Raw genomic sequence first — 22,010 nt, 5'->3', positions numbered from 1 at the left:
CAGAGTGGAGATGCATCATCCAGTCACGTGGCTGATGTGACGGGGAGACATGGTTAACGCTCAGCGAGGCGGACAGGTAGAAACCCCTGGTGGCTATTAACCTGGTTTAGCAGCGTCGTCAAGTGTACAATGGGGAGGTCTCTGAGGAATGGGGGCAGAAGGAGGAGGAGGAGGAGGAGGAGGAGAAGATTAAGAATTCGGTGAGAAGAAAATAAGAAGAAGAAGAAGAAGAAGAAGAAGAAGAAGAAGAAGAAGAAGAAGAAGAAGAAGAAGAAGAAAAAAATGAATTAGAATAGGACAATTAAGAAGAAGAAGAAGAAGAAGAAGAAGAAGAAGAAGAAGAAGAAGAAGAAGAAGAAGAAGAAGAAGAAGAAGAAAAAAAGACACTTTGATAGGTCTCATCAAAATGAGCTTAGCTTTGGCCCTGGAAGTTTGATTTGAGATCTAATCCACGAGTGCAGGGATGTAGGTCAGGAGGCCTCGCTGTGTGCCGCTCTCTGGAACAACTTTTCAGCCTTGTGCTACAAAAGGTTTTGATCTGTAAGCATGATCCCTGTCTGAGTGCTGGCTGCTGTTGGAGGACACAGACCCTGTTTAAGACCTTTTTCTGAAGTGGGAGTTTGTTAAACCTTAATGATTCAGAGACCTACTCTCTGAACAGTTTATCACATTTGTTTAATTGTACTCACGGTTGAGGACTTCCCCAAGACGCCTTCCTGATTGGTCGGTCTCCTAGTCCCATTTCCGGTTTATTCCAGCGGTACTTCCAAAGTGGGTCTGTTTTAATTTTTTTTCGTTTGCTCTTTTCTCTTCTGGTCACGTGATCAGAAACGGAAAAACTGTCAGTGTTGAGAGAACAAAATGCTCCGTGAGTCCTCGTTAGGTAGTGGGTTGAGTTTGGGCATAGCCATAAAAAATAAAATGAATTAAAAATTAAAAAAACTCACTCACTTCTAAAGACCTGAGTGAATCAAACTGGGCAGCGAGATTAGCGTTATGTTTAAAAAACAAATTGTTATTTCAGTTTTTTTTCTTTTACATCCCAAACAACACGATCACAACAACAAACAGCAGGCGGTTCAGGGGGTATCTCCATATCGATTTGCGCAGTGTTATCCAATTCAGTAAACATACGACTAAAAACATGAAAGAATACGAAAATAAGCCGTCGGGGCTGATCGCCATGTGGTTCTCTCTATCTACAGAGGCATATGTACAGGAGGGGCCAGCGGCTCCGTGAGGGGAGCGGGGAAGGCCCTCTCTCGGATGCCAGTCATCCAGTGCGTAATGGAAAGCGCGTAAAGTAATCATCCAGAGTCTCAATCATCAGTGCACTCTCTCTCCCTCTAACACTTTATAAACGTCCTACTAATGCCGTTCACTTCGAACATAACTCTGATTTGTTATATAATGCAAAATAGCATAAAAGCATAAAAAATAACTGGACTTTTGCGGTTTAAGGGGTGATGTGCAGTGCATGCTATGTTGTTTAAATGTTATGTTTTTAGTTTTATAATATGGGCCCTAAGGATATTTCTTAATGGATCCTATAGAAACTTGGGGGTATAATGTTCACCGGAGTTTGGGATGGCAATGGTTTTCATTTGTGCGTATTTTACGCAGTCAATGAATCCCTTTCCAGGATTACAAAGTGTGGATCCTTGGCTCGTACAGCACCCTAGTAAACAGGCCTATCAGCACACTAACAGCGTCTCAGTCACAACCACAGCAGAACGTCTCAAACACTACAGGTCCATGTCCCTGGTGTTCAGGCAGAACGCGTAAAGGGAGCGCTTGATGGCCATTCCGCGGCTCCCCTTCGCGTCCTTCGCCTTATCCGCACCGCCTCCCCCGTCGTTGTGCTCCACGTCCTCTGACTTGGTGGAGGACTTGCTACCGCGGCGCTTCGCCTCGGGGCTCGCGTGGTCGGGGTTGGGCGGGTCGTCCTTCAGCGACGACTGGTCCTGGTCCGTCTCACGGTGGTAGAAGTAGTTGAAGTTGGACACGATGACCGGCACGGGCAGCGCGATGGTCAGCACCCCGGCGATGGCACACAACGAGCCCACGATCTTGCCCCCCACGGTCACTGGCCTCATGTCGCCGTAGCCCACCGTCGTCATGGTGACCACGGCCCACCAGAACGCGTCGGGGATGCTGGAGAAGTGCGACTCGGGCTCGTCCGCCTCGGCGAAGAACACAGCGCTCGAGAAGAGGATGACGCCGATGAACAGGAAGAAGATGAGCAGGCCCAGCTCGCGCATGCTGGCCTTGAGGGTCTGACCCAGGATCTGGAGCCCCTTGGAGTGGCGCGAGAGTTTGAAGATCCTGAAGACCCTCACCAGGCGGATGACGCGCAGGATGGCCAGCGACATGGCCTGCTGGCCGTTCTGCTGGTGCTCCTGCCCCCCCTGCTGCTCCGCGAGCTCCGTGCCCACGGTGATGAAGTAGGGCATGATGGACATGATGTCGATGATGTTCATCACCGTCTTGGAGAATTCGGACTTGCTGGGGCACGCGAAGAAGCGCACGATCAGCTCGAAGGTGAACCAGATCACGCACGTGGTCTCCACGATGAAGAAGGGGTCCGTGAAGGTGAGCGAGGGACGCGGGGCGCCGCCGGTGCTGTTGCTGTTGTTGTCAAGGCGACCCGTCACCTGTAGCTCGCGCTCGTCCCGGAACTCGGGGAGCGTCTCCAAGCAGAAGGTGATAATGGAGATGGTGATGACCAGCACGGACACGATGGCGATGCCCCGCGCGGGGCTGGAGCTCTCCGGGTACTCAAAGATGAGCCACACCTGCTTCTGGAACTCGTTCTGGGGCAGCGGCTTCTCCTCCTCCTTGATGAAGCCCTCGTCCTCGCGGAACCGCTCCATGGCCTCCTCTCCGAGCTGGTAGAAGCGGATCTCGTCCGCGAAAACGTCGATGGACACGTTGACGGGCCGCCGAATTTTCCCGCCCGACTGGTAGAAGTAGAGGATCCCGTCGAAACTGGGCCGGTTGCGGTCGAAGAAGTACTCGTTGCGCAGCGGGTCGAAGTACTTGATGCGCTTGGCGGGGTCCCCGAGTACAGTGTCCGGGAACTGGTTCAGGGTGCCCAACTGCGTCTCGTAGCGTAGCCCCGCGATGTTGATGAGCACGCGCTCCGTGTTGCACTCCGTGTCCCGTTCCACGTTGTCCAGCTCCAGCGTGTCCTCGTCGAACAGGTGCGGACTGTGGTCCGCGCGTAAAAGCGCATCCATGGAGCCCTCGCTGCAGCCGAACGTGTTGTTCATGTCGTTGATTCGCCACGAGCCTCGCCGGGCAGGTGGATGAAGTCCACCACCACCACCACCACCAAAACCTCCACCACCACCGCAGCCGCTGAGGGTGTTCAGCTCCTTGCCGTAGTCCTCTCCGAGTCCCGTCTGCACGAAAGGGAGTTGGGGTTGGTGATGATCCAGCGCGTTCCGGCAGGCTTCGTCGGCATTGCCCCCCGCCGCGGTCCGCTTGGCACCGCCGTTCTCAAAGCTCACCAAGGCTATCTCCATGGTCCCCTCGGAGCCATCAAAAACCCGAATGCATCGGGGGGCGGGCGTAAAACCACTTGTTGCGAAAAGTGGTTGCGAAAAAAATCAGTATCCAATCACGCGATCAATCAATTAGGGGGGAAATCTAGTAGAAAGCCAGCAAAGGCGGGAATAGTTTCAGGGCTGCTGGACGTCGCGAGGTTCCCATCACAGCGCGCGGGGAACGGGAGGCTGTGTGTGTCCAACACGCTTAAGACGCGCTGAGCTTTTCCCTCCCGTCTGGACAAAGTAAATATGAGCACGAGAGGCGCGAGGACCCGGATGGGAGAGTAACGTTCTGACTGACGTCAACGTGCCAACGTACGACCGCCGAGCCGTCGGGGTGGTCTCCGAATGTGAGCAAGAGTCATGCTAGAGAGTGTGTGTGTGTTTGGGGGAGAGAGAGAGAGAGAGAGAGAGAGAGAGAGAGAGAGAGAGAGAGAGAGAGAGAGAGAGAGAGAGAGAGAGAGAGAGAGAGAGAGAGAGAGAGAGAGAGAGAGAGAGAGAGAGAGAGAGAGAGAGAGAGAGGTGTGTGTGTGTGTGTGTGTGTGTGTGTGTGTGTGTGTGTGTGTGTGTGTGTGTGTGTGTGTGTGTGTGTGTGTGTGTGTGTGTGTGTGTGTGTGTGTGTGTGTGTGAGAGAGAGAGTGAGGTTGGGGGCGTGTGATCGGTTCTGAAAGTTGGTTTTTTCTCTTTGCCTTTGTAGCGCCGATGAAGACCTTCAAGCTGCTCTAAATCATAGATTCAGTGAATAAATTATGATATGATAATAAAGGTTGTTTTATATGTTATTACATATAAAACAACTGAAGGTTGTTATGGGGTTATTCACGTGGCCCACATGATCATAACGACACTTAACCATATGATTGAGGAATATAGAGTGAGGGTGTTTAATTAGGCTACATATTATATAATATGCTTATATTATAGCTATAAGAAAGGAAATCTGTGCTGTGTTATCATAATAATAATAATACTTATTATTATTATTATTATTATATGGGCTTCAAATTAAAATATTATCCTAGAAATAGAAAAACAACTGGACAACAAACTGGAGTGAGCTTCTCCAGTCCAAAGCAATATGTAGAGATAAGGGAGAGGATTCAGACACACACACACACACACACACACACACACACACACACACACACACACACACACACACACACACACACACACACACACACACACACACACACACACACACACACAGGGTCAAAGGGTCAATAGATTCCTGCTTTACATGTCAGGGTCGCAGGTGACATCTCTGCTAATCTCCCTGCAATCTTTATCAAGGAACTATATCAGGGAAGACATATATGAATGGCTCTATTTGTGATATATTATGGAATGTTGGTTTGGGTTTATGGGGATTTGTATTGCGGCATTGAAATTATTTTCCAGCAAATTTCCTCCCCTCTGAAACCGATTAATTTGGTCACTTGGTGATTTGAATGATTTAATATTAATAAGACACTCGCTGGCTATTGCTAGTCTATACATAATTTAATATAATTGGTTTTTGATTCAAGAAGGACATAATGTTCTTTTTCATCACTTTTCCTCCACTCAAAAACACAAAGATTATTTAATGAACTTGGTGATTGATATGAATTATTGAGCCAGTGGGCTAGCTGATAGCGATGCTAGTCCTGCCCTCTGAGTCTTGATTCACAGCTTCAGACATGTTTCTATCCTATGTCGTCAATAGAACCAAAGGATCGCCAATTCACCCTCCGTTCAATCACGTCCTCCTCACAAAATCCACATCAGAAACTAGGCCAAGCCTGTTTTGATATGCGACCCCTCTATAAGAACAACAGCTTACACAGATTACCGCCTCACATATGATACAATGTTTTAGTATATCGGTTCTACGTTTGACAGAGGGTTATCAACAAGTGATGCTGCTCAATTTCTTCTGTGATTGCAATGTTTTCATAAAGATGTACTATGGGAAGGTTGGTCAAATCAGAATTAAGATCAATATCTAAAGTATCCATAAATGTTTCAAATCAACACCGTATAGACATGCCAATTTAGAAAATCAGTTATTAAAATCGAGTTTTCTTCAGCGTAACATCTCAGTTTCAAAACAGGAAACAAGGCGTAGCTCGTCCCCTCCCATTTCCGGTTTCCTGCCCAGGCTCCGTCCCGCCTATCCCCAGTACTGCTTTAATACAGCGGGACTGCTGGCTCCTAGATTATGGGATGTTTAATCTCGTATTGGTGGGTGTTCCCCCAAAATGAAAGCCCCATTATACCCACAGAGGGAGGGGGCTCTAATCCGACCTGCGGTGCGATCAGATTAAACACACTCTGCCCACCATGGGACGTGGTGACATGGGCGACTCTAAACCAGTAGACTCCACCGCTGAGGAATCATCCTTTAATTCCAAACGGTGTCCAGACACAAAATTGATTTTTTTGTTATTGGATGAATGACGTCATTGACGGTTGGTCAGACCAGAGCCCAGTTAAACCAATCATCGGCCAGAACGACCGGCCAAATATAAGCATTTAAAGGTGAAGTATGTGGAATTAAAGGGCGCTGAGTGAAGGCATCCTTAAAGGCCTAAATATTTTTCAGTGCCTTAACCTGGGGGAAACTAGTGAAGGTATCAGAGGTGTATATCTTTTTCAGAGCTTTAAACTGGGGGGGGAGTCTAGTGAAAGTATCGAGGCCTATATCTTTTTCACTCACTTCCTCAGTCACACTCACATCGCTAGACTCCCCGCCGTTTAAAGCGCCGAAAAAGATATAGGCCTCCTTATCGGAGGCCTATATCTTTTTCCGTGCTTTAAACCGGGAGGGCGTCGACACACAACCAAACCACACAAAACGGAGAACACACTTCTAAACCACTAAGTATACACCATCAGCTGTTCTTCCCGGTCGCACGCCGCCACCCTTTCACCCCCTCCCTGAGATTCACCAGACGGTTAGCGCTGATACAAAATCTCCACCGGGTACTGGGGATGAATCACCCGTTCACTCCCCCTACCTCCTCCCCCCCCCGCCCGAACCACCAAAGATAGGGGCCTCTGCGTTCCCTAAAGAAATCACAGGAGGTAATCTCTCTCTCTCTCTCTCTCTCTCTCTCTCTCTCTCTCTCTCTCTCTCTCTCTCTCTCTCTCTCTCTCTCTCTCTCTCTCTCTCTCTCTCTCTCTCTCTCTCTCTCTCTCTCTCTCTCTCTCTCTCTCTCTCATTGTGTGAGCTCACGTTCCTCAGGGTTCCCTCTCCGGCCCCCCAACCGGTCGTTACGTAACCATGTAGACTTTCAAGAGGTCATGTGCTTCCAGGAGGGGGGGGTCTGGGGGGGGGGGGGGGGGGGGGGCACGGACAGGTGCGCTCGTCATGCTGCTTTAACTGCATCACGCCCCGCCAAAATAAAAGCGCGTCTCCCCCCCCCGGCCCAAAGTAGGGTACAATCACACTTGACACGCCATTAGGAGCAAGAAGAAAAGCTAATGTGCGTGTGGCGCCCGAGGTGAGGGTGTAAATAGATCGACCTTAGAGGGGGGAGGGAGGGGGGAGACGAAAGGGGGGGAGAGAAATGTGAAGACAGAGGGGGAGAGACAAAGAGAAGGAGGCAGGGGAGGAATGAAGAGATAGGGCGAGGGAAAGAGAGAGAGATATAGGGGAATAAAGCTAAGATAAAGAGAGACAGAGGGAGAGAGATATAGAATTAAAGAGAGGGAAAAGGGGTTACAGAAATTAAGAGAGAAATAGGGCGAGAGAGAGATAGAGAAACAAAGAGAGACAGCGAGAGAGAGGAAGTGAAGAGACCAGCTCTTAAAATAAGAGGGATAATATCATGGAGGGGGAATCCAACCTTTGCCTGAAAAGGAGGAAAAGAAAATTAAATTCATGACTTCAGCAGCAGCTGCTACTGGCACACACGTGTTAAGCTGCACACGCAACTCAACGCTAACACAGGCAGCTCAACGCTAACACATGAAGCTCAATGTTCACACATGAAGCTCACCGCAAACACAATGCTAACACATGCAACACAACGCTAACACAATGCAAACACAGGCAACTCAACGCTAAATCAGGCAACTCCGCGCTAACGTAAAGCTAACACATGCAACTCAACGCTAACACATAGCGCTGGTACCCGTAGCCCCTTCCCAGCACAACGCAACACAACGCTAACATATATCGCTGGTAGCTAGCTGGAACCCCTTCCCAACACAATCCAGCACAACGCTAACACGTAGCGCTGCTAGCTAGCCGTAGCCCCTTCCCAACACAACGCAAAACAACGCTAACACGTAGCGCTGGTAGCTTCAGCCCCTTCCCAACAGAACATAACCCAAAACAACGCTAACACATAGCGCTGGTAGCTAGCCATATCCCCTTCACAACACAACAAAACACAGTGCTCCTAGCCTTAGCGGGACAGCGTAGCGTTACATAATCGTATGGAGTGTGCACCCGGGCCGGACTTCCACAAGAGCGGCTCCACACACTGCGGCCCGTTCTGAGGCCCCGCTACTGTCCTCGTGTCGCGGTCGTCGTGGTCGTTGTCGTTGCTACGTGAACCACATGAGCCGTCACATGACCTGTGTAAAGTGATGGAGCGGGGATGAGGACCTGCTGGAGGCCATGACGATGCTTAGTGCTGCATTGGATCCAGAGTTTTTATTAACAAGAGTGATTCTGTGACGGGCCCTGAGAAAGGGCACACACTCACACATACACAGGCACGGGCGCGCACATACACACACACACACACACACACACACACATGCACACGTACTTGGAGATATGCATGAATGCACGCACACACACACCCATGCACACACATGCACGCGGACACACGCACACAAACACACACACACACACACACACACACACTGTGTTCATATGCGCACGTTGCGCAGCCCTGCATGTGCAAACAACCAGGTGTTTGATGGACACACACACACACACACACACACACACACACACAAACACACACACACAAACAGCTATACAATCAAACAAAAGCCGCATATGTACGCCTCCAGACATGCACACAAAAACAGGCATTCCTTAAACAAAATGATACACACACACGCACACACAAAACATCCACCCACACACACACAAACATAAGTGCAGGAACACACACATCTGGAGTGATGGACACTAGACATTATAAGAGAGAGAGAGAGAGAGAGAGAGAGAGAGAGAGAGAGAGAGAGAGAGAGAGAGAGAGAGAGAGAGAGAACGAGCGAGAGAGCGAGAGCCATAAAGATCGAGAGAGAGCAAGCCATAGAGCACGAGAGAGCGAGAGAGAGAGTGAGAGAGAATGAGAGAGAGAGAGATAGAGAGTGAGAGAGAGACACAGAGACACTGAGCGAGCGCAATCACAAAAGAAAAGGTGACCTATTTGGAAAAAGGTCTCAGTCTTGGTCCCTCTGGGTGGATTAGCGAAACAAAGCAGGCCTCCTATGTTTATCTCCCTGCTCGTCCAATGGGCCGGGGCCTTTCATGGAGATAAGGACCGGCTCTCCGCCCCCCCCCGGGTACGGGGCGTCGTCACACTGGGGACAGAGGACGGCGTAACTCAGTCAGTGTAATGGCCGCCGGCCGTTTCTTTGTGATTTCCCACACCCGATAACTCCATTAGCATGCCTTGTCTTTTGTGCTCTTTAAAGTGTGTGTGTTTTTTTAAGGTGCAGGATGTCTGAAATAGCTCAGTGTAAAGCTGTGTGTGGCTCCAGGGAGGGCGATGGGACCGATATAACATTCCAGAAAGAAAAGTCAATGTTTTGTTGAAATTCATCACCGGAGGGTCTGTACGCCCTTATTTGGGCGACCGCTGCCACGAATGGAATTGAAGATCATTCTTTGACTGCTCATGTTGATATTCTAAATATTGGTTAGAAAAGCTCATGTGATTGAAGAGTGGGGGTTAATATCTTTGGGGCCCCAGTGAGGCCCCTAACTCCCAGTACTTATACTGGTGGCTGTCTCTATAGAGCTAGCTAGCTGGTGGAGGTCAGCTCTTAGCCTAGCTATCTTTGTTGCATACGGGGAATGGGTTAACCTAGCAATTGTTCTTGGCACTTGGTTCTATGAACATCCTTACTGTACCGACAGCGACATATTGTTGTTTCTCTTTCTTCTGTCAAATGTACTGATTGGAACTCGCTTTGGATAAACATCTGCTAAATGCCCTGAATGTAAATGTCGATGTAAATGGTTTGGGTTGGCATGGAGCACGTGAGAGGGTGAAGGGACTGTCTGTCTGTCTCTTTGTGTGTTTGCGTGTGTGGGTCTGTGCTCATAGACACGGTGGATATCAACCAGTAACACACGTTCTACTGTGTCCACTATGTGATAAACAGCTGGAGCTGAGCCTTTGTAACGCGTGTGCGTGTGCGTGTGTGTGTGTGTGTGTGTGTGTGTGTGTGTGCGCCCGCGTGCATGTGTACTCTTAGAGTAACAATGAATCATGTTTATGGCTTGTGTGTGTTTCTTTGTGCGTGTGTTATGTACACGTAGGTTTGTGTGTGTGTGTGTGTGTGTGTGTGCATACGATTGTCAGCACGTGTGTGTGTTGTCTTTTCATGTCGATGCTCCAGGTCCTTGTCTTATTGCGAGCTGCGGTGGGGAATCGGTTACCATAACAACAGGTAACCATAACAACAGGACACCCTAACTACAGGTAAGGACCAACAGCCACCCCTGGTGATGGCTGCTGGCGTGTGAGGTGCCTCTGCGACCCCGTCCATTACGTCGTGGCAGCGGACCCCTCGAGCGGCCAGCGGTTTTGGGGGGGGTCTTTGTTTGAGAGCCAATAGGAAGAGGACAGCAGGTGACCTCGCTTTGGCCTTCCAATCACGGCTGAGCTCTTCACCATGGGAGAGCAACACAACTGTATTGGAGTAAGGTTGGCCATGTGTATGGCCACATTCACCTTATTTAAGTATATATATATATATATATATATATATATATATATATATATATACACACACACACACACACACACACACACACACACACACACACACACACACACACACACACACACACACACACACACACACACACATATATATCTCCTGTCCATTGATGCACAAAAGGGAAAGATTTTTTTTCACATTTACATTCACACTTTTATCCAAAGCCGCTAAAAAATAAGTACATTTGTCAACAATATATCGCTGTCGTATCACAGTAAGGATGTTCATAGAACAAGTGCCAAGCACTAACAATCGCTAGGCTAACACATCCCCGTATGCAACAAAGATAGCTAGGATAAGATGCTATACGATGCTAAGTACTTTTGTGTCAGGCTGACCAATACAGTACAATTAGTGTGTAGTGCGTAAGAGGGGTGTCTTTACGAGAGTAATTACAGTTACAGTTGGTTACTAATAATAACATTAAATCCATCTTGGGCATAACTCTTAGAGAATGAAACACAAAGCCCCACTGAATGGTCTCAGTGGCTTGATGCAACAACAATTTTTACTGCCATCAAAGTCACCAAAGACGACCTTCACAGAAACGCAGAGGAATGCAATCAAAAGTTGTGAGGGCACAAAAACAAAAAATAAACCGTACACTCCCTCTAGTCCAAACAATACCCTGATTCCTAAAACGTGAGTGCTTGAGCCGCGTACAGCACCGGACATGATGTGTTTAGCGGCCCTCCACCTCGGCACGCAGACGCTCTGGAAGCGCGAGCCGTTTAACGGTAATGTTTTGAGTCCTGAGTCACCGGAGACGCAGCGGCAGCCGCGGTTCACGCGCACATACCTGAGGTTACACGGGAGCGCGCGGCTACCCACGCACCACCCGGTGCGTGTTTTAGACGTGTGTGTTTACAACGCGTGTCTGGGTATGTGCATTCCTGCATGGATGTTAATCACACCCGTTAAAATGCCCCCTGTTCGTCACGTCAGTGCACTTTAAAAAATAAAGTGCACGTGGGGACTGGCGCCATTCCCGCGTTCACGTGGGCATGCTAATGTATTTTTTTTTCTTCTTTTAGTTTAGTTTTTCCTCTTCTTCTTTTCTCTCTCCATTTGCTCTTGAAATAGAGGAGGCTCAAGGCAAGCACATGGTAAATGGCATGAAGAGAGAGAGAGAGAGAGAGAGAGAGAGAGAGAGAGAGAAGGAATGACGGGATGAGTGTAAGGCGTCTTGACAGCAGATGACTGCATAATAACGTACAGCAAGGGCATGTGCAAGCAGCAAAAAAATAATAGGAAATCAAGGACACCACATCACGCGTGCCAGTCATTTATAGCAAACGGCCTCTCTCTCTCTCTCTCTCTCTCTCTCTCTCTCTCTCTCTCTCTCTCTCTCTCTCTCTCTCTCTCTCTCTCTCTCTCTCTCTCTCTCTCTCTCTCTCTCTCTCTCTCTCTCTCTCTCTCTCTCTCTCTCTCTCTCGTGCGGGTAGAGAGATGCTGTATTGTGTTCATAACAAAACATAACACACTGCACTAGTGCTGGTGAAGATGGAGAAACCAGTGATATGAACGCAACCACGGATATGAATCTAAAACAGAGAATTTAATCTAACCAGAGATATAAATCTGAAACAGAGAGATTAATCTAAACCAAGGATATAATATTCCTCAAAACCAAGGAGATTAATCTACACCAACAGGGAATGGGTTAACCTAGCGATTGTTAGTGCTTGGCACTTGGGAACATCCTTACTGTACCGACAGCGACATATTGTTGTTTCTCTTTATTGTTTCTCAATATTTACATAAATGTAAATATTGTAAGTCGCTTTGGATAAAAGCGTCTGCTAAATACCCTAAATGTAAATGTAAATATAAACCTAATCTGTGTGTCTGGAGAGTCACTGGTCGAAACACTGGGAGGAATTGGGAAGCACTGGGATTACGAAGCAAAGAGATGACAAAGTGTAACGCGTAGCGAAGACGACAGAACAACTCCTAATGGCAGAAAAACAGAAAATGACTTTAGTTAAAATGTACTGTTTTAATGTTTGCGTTTTAGTGCATTAGTATGTATTTTTTGTCTGTCATAACACATGGGGATCTGTTGTGATGGCGATGTGGGCGTCGCCGTGACGACTGTGATGTACATTTGAGCGGTGCTCATCACTGTCACCATGACAGCTGTGTAAAGCCAGCCTCCTACACACCACATGGATGGATGTGTGTCTGTGTGTGGGATTGTTTGTGCGTGTGTGCACATGGGATTTTGTGCGTGTGATTGTGCTTTGTGTGTGTGTGTCTGATTGTATGTGTTTGTGGGCGTGTGTGTGTGTGTGTGCATGTGTGTGATTATGGAAGTATGTGTGTACGTGTGTGTGTGTGTGTGTGATATTAGGCTAGTGGATGTGTATGTGTGTGTGTGTGTGTGTGTGGCTGTGGTAATGATAGTGTTTGCGTGGGTTAATGCTACTGTTTGTGTTAATGTTAGTGTGTGTGAGTTTGTGGGGAGTTAATGCTAGTGTGTGTGTTAATGTAAGTGTGTGTGTGTGTTAATTGAAGTGTGTGTGTGTGTGTGTATTAATGTAAGTGTGTGTGTGTGTGTGTGTGTGTGTGTGTGTGTGTGTGTGTGTGTGTGTGTGTGTGTGTGTGTGTGTAAATGTAAGTGTGTGTGTGTGTGTGTGTGTGTGTGTGTGTGTGTGTGTGTGTGTGTGTGTGTGTGTGAAGCTGCTAAGTGAACTGAACTGAACTGGAAAGACAACAGCAAGCCGAGGGAAACGTGGACCAATCAGAGCTCTCCTCCTCCGCCGGTCACTGAATCCCACCGTCGGCGGTGCAGCGCCGTGGCCACGCCCCCACACTGAGGCCCCTCCCCCCCTCTCCCAGACCCTCATCCATCACACACACACACACACACACACACACACACGTAAACAAACATACATGTGCCCAAACACATATGTACCCAAACAAACATGTTAACAAACAAACATACACAAGCAACACATGTAAACAAACACACATGTAACAAAAACACATACACAAGCAACACATGTAAACAAACACACATGTAAACAAACACCCACTCTGATATATAAACACACAATCTCACATACGCACACAGCCAAGACAGGGCCTGTGTGTGTGTGTGTGTGTGTGTGTGTGTGTGTGTGTGTGTGTGTGTGTGTGTGTGTGTGTGTGTGTGTGTGTGTGTGTGTGGAGGGTTCAGAGAGGATTAAATACGACTGGGACATAATAACAACAACGACAGCCGCCTCGGAGGCCCGGATCTCAAGCACCCTCATCTACATAGACACGCACAGCCCGCATGCTAATGCAGAGCTAAGGCAGCGCTAATGGAAAGCTAACACAGCGCTAATGGGGTTCTAGCGCCGGGCTAACACAATGCTAATTTGGCGCTCGGTGGTGGAGGGGGGATTTGGTGGTGGAGGTGGAGGGAGATGGGAGGGTGGTGGTGGTGGAGGAGGGGCTGTAAGAGGGAGATGGGGGGGGGGTGGTGGAGGGTGAGTGAGTTGTGGTGGTGGTGGTAGTAGTGGAAGGGGGATGAGAGATGTGTTAGAGAGAGATGGGGAGGGGGTGGTGGTGACTGGGATTTTCGTCGAGGGATTCTAATTGACAGCTGTCTAAATCCCCCAGACAATTTTTTTCTCTCTCCCTCTCTCCCTCTCTCTCTCTCTACCTCTCTCTCCCTCTACCTCTCTCTCCCTCTCTCTCTCTCTCCCTCTCTCTCTCTCTACCTCTCTACCTCTCTCTCTCTACCTCTCTCTCTCTACCTCTCTCTCTACCTCTCTCTCTCTCTCAAAAGACGAAAGGAAACAAACAGGGGAATAAACCACATGGATTAAACGTGATGGTCACATCGTCTATGATAGACAGAGAGACTGACGGACAGAAAGACACAAAGATAGATCCCACCAAGAGGTTTCCAGCATGGCCTCTAAGCCGTCGATACAAACAAGACTCGAACTCAAATGACCCACTTCACTCATGACCTTCACAGAACGACAGACATCGTCCATGAGACTGCCCCAAAACACGGCGAGTGTGAAACCTCTGCAGAGGAACCTTTGACGTCGACCAAAAACTAAATGAGATCGCTACAAATGAACTGCAATTAATCCTGGTCTTCCTGAGACGCGGGACAGGTCCACACCAATCCCAGGTCCGGCTCTGGGATCGGGGGAGCACCAGCAAGGACAACCAGGAGGAACCATTCACCTGGCTCCCTGTCGCCGTGAGGGGCCGCAAGGAGCCTGCCTCAGACCCATTGGGATGACCAGGGGTCAGAATCCTGGAGCGTTCGACCACGAGCCCGGGAGTCCGTCCCCGTCCAGGTCCCGTCAGAGCTGGACCGAGCTGAACTGAGGTGAGCTGAGCTGAACTGAACTGAGCGCAGCTGAACCGAGCTGAACTGGGGGCTCACTGACCCCCGCCTTGAGATGACCTTAATGTGTTCAGACGAGACGGAAAGAAAGGCAGACTGCGGATGTTAAATTGTATTTTATATTCCTCTTCCTCGGTACATCCCTGGTACTCCACGGTTCACTTAGCATCTTATCTTTCTTTTAAAAAAAAATATATATATTTTCGATTATGTTCGCATATTTTATGATAATTATTATCTAATAACTGCTATATATTTGAAAATTTTCGAGGGATATATCGATATATAGATAGACAGACAGATCAACAGACAGACAGAGACAGACAGACAGACAGACAGACAGACAGACAGACAGACAGACTGATCAACAGATCAACAGACAGATAGACAGACAGACTGATCAACAGACAGATAGACAGATAGACGGACAGATATTAACATGCAAGTATTAACCGAGTCTGTCAGTGCCGTGGTCTAACTGTGAGCGTTTGACGGTGGTCACATGACGGGCCAATCACAGAGGCCCCTGGGAGAGATGTGCACTAAGCGGACAAGACTGTATGGACTATGTCGGCCACCGAGCCCAAGGGACCTACGGCGGAGAGAGGAGAGAGACAGACAGAGACAGAGAGAGAGACAGAGAGAGTGACAGAGACAGAGACAGAGACAGAGAGAGAGAGAGAGAGACAGAGAGAGTGACAGAGACAGAGACAGAGACAGAGACAGAGAGAGAGAGAGAGACAGAGAGAGACAGAGAGAGAGAGACAAAGAGAGAGAGAGAGAGAGAGACAGAGAGGTGGTGGTCGGTAGGCCTACCAGATAACACACGCACAAAGCACTCCCACCTTCATCTCACCTCTGAAATGCGCATCGGGAAAAGCGATCTACTTCGTCAAATAAATGCTCAAATATCTTTACATGTTTCACAACGAGCAGGCAGATCTCAAACTGGGCAGTGATTTTACTTTTACTTTCACTTTTGTCCAAATCGACTTACATTCGTCAGAAGTGACGACCAGTCAAAGAGACAAACACGCAACCCATACAAAAACACAACACACTAGTGTCAAAGGTCAACAAAGTGTGTGCGTAGCGGTGTGTTGTGGCGTGCCTCCTACAGCCACTAGCCCACTGCGTTCTGGGCAGGCGGTGGGATTGTCTAAGGGAGGAGGGACCCAGCAGGGGAACGTTGTCCTACTTTATCGTCCCATCAAATAGATCAGAGGCTGCATTGGGACACGGTTCAATTAGAAGGACATAAAAAAAGACTGCTAAATGGCCGTGGAAGTGGGAGGCTAGTTGCTGAGGCAGAAACGTTGTGTGCCGAATACGTCCCTACAGCCATTCATGCCCTCATTCTTTTCTTTCACAACGGGGAAATGCTGTAGTTGTTGTAGCAGAGGCTCTGAATTATCGGGTTTTGGAGGGAAAAAGATTGGACGTGAGAAGTCGGAACAAAGGCGATAATTAGTTTGTTAATGTGTCGTTTCTGAAGCACTGTGTTCGGGGCAACCTTTTGACAGCGGCTTCGAAACTAGCCCTATTGTTCGAAAGAGAAAAGGAAATTGCTGATGTAGTAATGTGATGCGTGGTTGGCCGTTGTTTTCTCAGGACTGATGAAACCCAACGTTGAAAATAGAAACACATCTTTTTAAATAAACACAAGGCTATACTAATGACCTACAACAATACGAGTCGTAGCCTTTTCAGAATCTCGATGGAAGTTGTGGCCGTGAGTCACGTTCGTCATGACATCAAGAGCGATTGACGTCACGTTGATAACAGATGCGTAAACAAGGACACAGGATCTATATTTTACTTCCCTTTACATTTCCCTCCTTCCCCCACTTGTTTTTCAGCTGTGAATCACTGTATGTATCACTGCGAATGTCCCTACACTGCAATATTAAACACATAACTATTGCTGAAGTTAGCGAGTTGTAGCTAAAGCTAGTGAGTTGCAGACAGGTACAAGTTTTGGGGGCGTGGCTTGAGAGAGGCCTGAAGGGAGGGGTCTGAATTTTTTGGTTGGATACTCTCAGAATCTACCTCACTATCGCTTGTTCTTTAAATTGCCTACCCTTTCTTTTATTGTATGAATCTAATCGAGGTCACATTAGTGTCATGGATTGGTAAATATGAATGCATTTGAAGTTCAGATGACAACATATTACATGTTGGTTTAGCCTTACTTACTTTACTTACTACGAAAACCAGGTTTCACAAAATGATACTATCGTACATTGTTGTACTTTTGGCACTATTGGTCATCGTACATTGCGATAGCCATCATATCAAACACCAATTGTTAATCAACCAAAGATCACGTGGGGAGGCCAATGCAATTTCACTTCCTCTCAACATACCACTACTGTTTTTACCTGTTCATTTCCCTTCAGACCGCGGCAGACTAAAGCGTGCGTAACTGTCACCTGTGAATCTCACCTCTATATTTAGCACCCAAACCCTCCCAGCGCTGCCTGCTGTCGAAACGTCTTCATCTCGTGACCTGCGCTGGGGTTATTATGGTGTGTCTCTCTCACTGCAACGATTTCACGAGTTACCATGGTGACACAGCATTTTGCCAGTTGCCAAGGCTGGTCGCTCGACGTGAGAGAGCGGTGAACCTCCCACGACAATGTGATCATGTATCCATCGAGTGTTGTTTGGGAACCGTTCTGGGTTCAACATGCTGTCAATGAATAGGATGCAGTACCTCGATGTGGCCGCTAGAGGAAGCTGAAGAAGAAAGGATAGGGCAGTTTGTTTTTCTTGACCTGGCGTTCTCGAGTGGTTGTCATCGACAGTATTAGCCTGATAATCATCCTGCAATTCTATTTCGTTCAGCTTATAATTCACGCCCTCATTTATAATTTCTCATGACAGAACATTTAGAGTGGAAATAGGCGAGAATCAGTGGCTGTAACCACGCAATAACAGTTAAGCTCTGATGCCCACAAAAATAGTGTTTTTGCTTACAGATGCACAGTTTTAGAGAGGGTTATCATGTTCAGACATTAAAGGATGTTGTCTGTGTGTGTGTTTAAGTGTGTGTGTACATGCTTGCCTGCGTGTGTGCGCGCTTATGTTTTTGCAAGTGCGTTTTAGGTCAGTGATTAGCACAAATTACAGACCGCATAACCCCCTGTGTGGTCAGTAATGTAGGCTGATAGTAGAGGGAGAAACACAGTGACAAACCATACAATCTGTGCTTCAGTTACAAAGCTGTCGTCTACCGCCACACCCCGGCGGATGAGTGGAACCGCCCGCCGGACGTCACTCTGCCGCCACCTAGTGTGGGAATATGGCACTGCAGGACGCAATCACAATAGTGAAGCAATTAGAAATAGTAAAAAATAAAATTCATCGTCATCGAGGTTTTAAAAACACTAATCCAAGTGGCCCAAGTGTCGACTGAGGATCCCTGTAAACTACTGTGAGGTACTGAACGAGTATTTAAAAAAGAAGATTGGTGAGGTTAATATCTGATACATGAACAGATAGGTGCAGTGGTGCACCAACAACAACAACAACAACGGCAACAACAACAACCACATCAACAACAGATTCATTCGACATCTCACTTGACATGTTTTCGATCTTTAGACAGAAGCAGTTTATTCAGACATTATACAAACGAGAACAATAAGTAATCTGTCCTTTCTGCAGGATGTATGAAAAAGTCGAATCAAGTATGTGTGTGGGTGCATGTGCGTATGCGTGTGAGTGTGTGTGTGTGTGTGTGTGTGTGTCCGTTTGTAAATTGTGAGTCTCATAAATGCAGACATGTTTTAACATTTAAAAACTGTGTATTTTAACGATCCACATTTCCTCAAATGCAGCGCGTTCGCAGTGTGTCTGATACCACGGAGATCTCAAAGAATCCTCTTCCTTATTTATGTATGAGTGCTGCAAAAGCCCACACTACTAGTTAATCACACTATTATTTTCATACACTAAGACGAAGGCTCACAATAGAGACACATTCTGATGCACACTGCAACAGTTCACTCACTATGTTGACCATTTTCATTTTCATTCCAACCCAATCTCACGGAAATAAGTGACACTGTCACGTCACGTAATTTAATCTATTCATTCGTGATCTGGGACACGTAATTAAATTTTTTTCGTTCCAAAAGCACAAATTTCAAACTCATTCTAAAAAGAAGAGATGAAGCAGATACCTTTTTTTCCGTCGTGGTTTGCCTACAGAGCAGCGCACCTGCATTAAACATAACCGTGAATTGTCACAATTTCTCAGAATGAAAGTAGAAAGGGGTGGCCAAGAGCTGTCATGTTGTTAGAAATTTGTGCTTTTGGCACGAAAAAATTGAAATTACGTGCCCCAGATCTCAAATGAATAGATTAAATGACGTGACACTGTCACGTATTTCCGTGAGACTGGGTTGTACATTCAGGGTATTTACAAGACCCTGTTATCCAAAGAGACTTACAATCAGTACATATGTCAGAAGAAAGAGAAACAACAATATATCGCTGTTGGTACAGTAAGGATGTTCATATAAACAAGTGCCAAACACTTAAAATTACATTCCCTGTATGCAACAAAGATGCTAAAAGATGCTAGTACGACATACAATAAATGCCATGATGGGCAATGACAGTCCCCAGGTCATATGTGAAGTTCATCAAAGTATATATAAGCACATATAAAGTGCATATAAAGCCGAAAACACGATCAAAACATACATTTCTTCTGGCTTCATCACACAGGCTGATAACCGCTATGTCATGATGTCACCGTCTGCATACTGGCGGTTACTATGGAGATTCGAAAGTGACAACGTTCCCCCCCCTCACTTTCTGCCTTATGCTTCTTGATGGATGCTGATCATCACACCGAACGGCTGTTTCACGATTGCCTTCCAGACGGTTGCGTCGCACTCGCGTGATGGAGTGACTCATTTAAAAGTGGAGTCTGGGTTAGGAGTGATAGTTTAAATACACCCCCGACTCACACGCCTGGATATTAACCCTGATTAGCAGCCATTACTTGGTTTACAACCACTGTAATGCTATGCTATCATCTCCAATGATACGCTAGTCAATGCTATGCAGTCTGTGTTGTGCTAATCAGTGATACCCTGGGCTGTGTTGTGATGTTATCTTATGATATTATATGATATGATCATTAATGCTACAATAGTCTAAAAATAAATACAAATAAAATATTCTAATCCATGCTAACGTGTGCAATGAGTGTCTATGATATTTAGGCCCTACTGTTCTCTGATATGATAATCTATGCTTTGTTAGTCTTTATGCTAAACCAGTGTATGCTAAATTAATCCATGCCAAGAGGCCCATGATACGCTGATCTATCCTTAGCGACCCAACGAAAAGTGTGACCCCAGGGGGCGCTGTTGCATATCTTCTGCAATATGCACGAGTTTGAAGCGCAGACAGTCATGACAAAAACATAGGCTACATAAAACATAAGATTTCCCCCCAACCATTTGAATTTTTATTAAAGGTGCTTAATAAATACATTTGATTGATTTGATATGCATTTTATAGACCCATACAATGGATAGGGCGTTTAGTACGGTCCTTCACAGTTGCTTCTTTACCCATAAAAAGCTACAGTCAGTGTTAAATTACGCTGATTTACCTTTAAGCATTTCCTATTATAGGCTGTTGTGTAAAATACTGTTTAGAATTAATGTTAGTATCAAGAAAAGAAAGACCCACCGGAGATCTTAAGTTTTATTTATGTTTTTGTTATAATGCACACGTGCATGTTGCAGAAAATGTGCAACAGCGCCCCCTGGTGTCACACATTTCGGTGGGTCGCAGAATTCGGTGTAACACCGGGAGCTCGGACGATCACTCACCGACAACGACACGGACAAAGTCAACTGCTAGCAAGACTCCGGTGTCAGCCTTTCCACTTTGCACCTTGTAACTCAAGAGTTTCCCCGCTGCTACTTTTCACCGGCGCGCTGCGTACCATTTCACGCATGCATTATTCACAGGGCAGCTTTAGAGAGCTTTGTCTGGTATCAATGATTCAGCCCCGTGTCTCCGCCTGCCAGGACATCGTGACGGACGGACGGCACGGTGACAATTCGGCTGTCACCCTCCGATGAAGTACAGAAAAAGCACTTAGTCTGGACTATTTCCGTCCAGAAACGACCCCTCAATTCTATCACTGCGTTTAGTGTTTAGACGCTTTTATCCTGAGACTGACAGTGAGTTTTAGAAAAATGGCGCGAAGGAGCAAGTAGGGGTTTGGATGCCTTGCTCAAGGGTGAGCCTACAGGTAGACTTCAGACATCGTCAATCAAACCTAGAGCCTATCAGGACGCGAACCCCCAACCTGTTAGACTACCCTGCCCGCCATGCATGAAGTATGAAAAACATCCTTACCAAACAGGCCACAGAATATCTTCAACCGTCACGTGGTTTAGGACACAACAGTTCTCCTGGGAAAAGTGAGGCTCACGTTGATGACATCACACCTCTTGATTAGCTGAGGCAAATGTTGACCCGGTGGCCGTCATTTGAAATGTCTCCCCCAGGACAAATAAAACCCACAGTCAGCATTTTGCAATGAGGACCTGGAATTTATGACAAGGTTTATATTACCTGTCATGGCACTTATTTGGATAGCCTAATAACATATATGAATCAATAAAATATATAATTAGGAATACGCTCATATTAATGTTCATATGTTATAATATTGCCTGCATATTTAGCAAACCCTTTGGTGGCTGGCTCAAAGTAAGAGCCTCATCGTTTTTTAGCAAAAAAAACATTAGATAAAATATTATTTTCCTGAAAATCTTCAAGTTCTTAAGGCTCGAATTTAATTGAATGGTTTGATGTAAAATACAATGTTAAATAGACAAATGCTTCCAACAGCAGGCCTAAGCCTCTAGAGTGATTAGCAGACCTGTTTTCTTTAGGGCGTTTACACAGCAGGTTTTCTTTATCCTTCGCTCCTCCTACACTCCAGCAGCAGCCAGCGGCTCTGTGCTACACACCGCTCAGGTGATTTATGTCGGAGGGAGCACACGAGAGCCATTGTGCGAGTCACAATCGCCTTCAAGCGGGCGGTTAGCGCTGACAGATGCTCCGGGTGCTCGCGGCGCAACGCTCGTGACATT

General features: G+C 46.9%; 1 protein-coding gene across 1 annotated transcript in view; it reads right to left on the bottom strand.

The window, feature by feature from the left end:
- LOC115542675 (potassium voltage-gated channel subfamily A member 1) overlaps window positions 1–3,902 on the bottom strand; it is a 30,953-nt gene extending 27,051 nt beyond the window's left edge. The window contains exon 1 of the mRNA XM_030355038.1: window positions 690–3,902. Coding sequence (XP_030210898.1) covers window positions 1,746–3,527 — 1,782 coding nt within the window. The 5' untranslated portion in view covers window positions 3,528–3,902 and the 3' untranslated portion in view covers window positions 690–1,745. The remainder of the gene's footprint in view (window positions 1–689) is intronic.
- Window positions 3,903–22,010: the final 18,108 nt, after the last annotated feature.

This window comes from Gadus morhua, chromosome 4 (assembly GCF_902167405.1).
Source record: "Gadus morhua chromosome 4, gadMor3.0, whole genome shotgun sequence".
NCBI classification, from domain to species: Eukaryota; Metazoa; Chordata; class Actinopteri; order Gadiformes; family Gadidae; genus Gadus; species Gadus morhua.
Note: the sequence above shows the minus strand (reverse complement) of the source record. Positions and strands in the feature narration are given on the sequence as shown.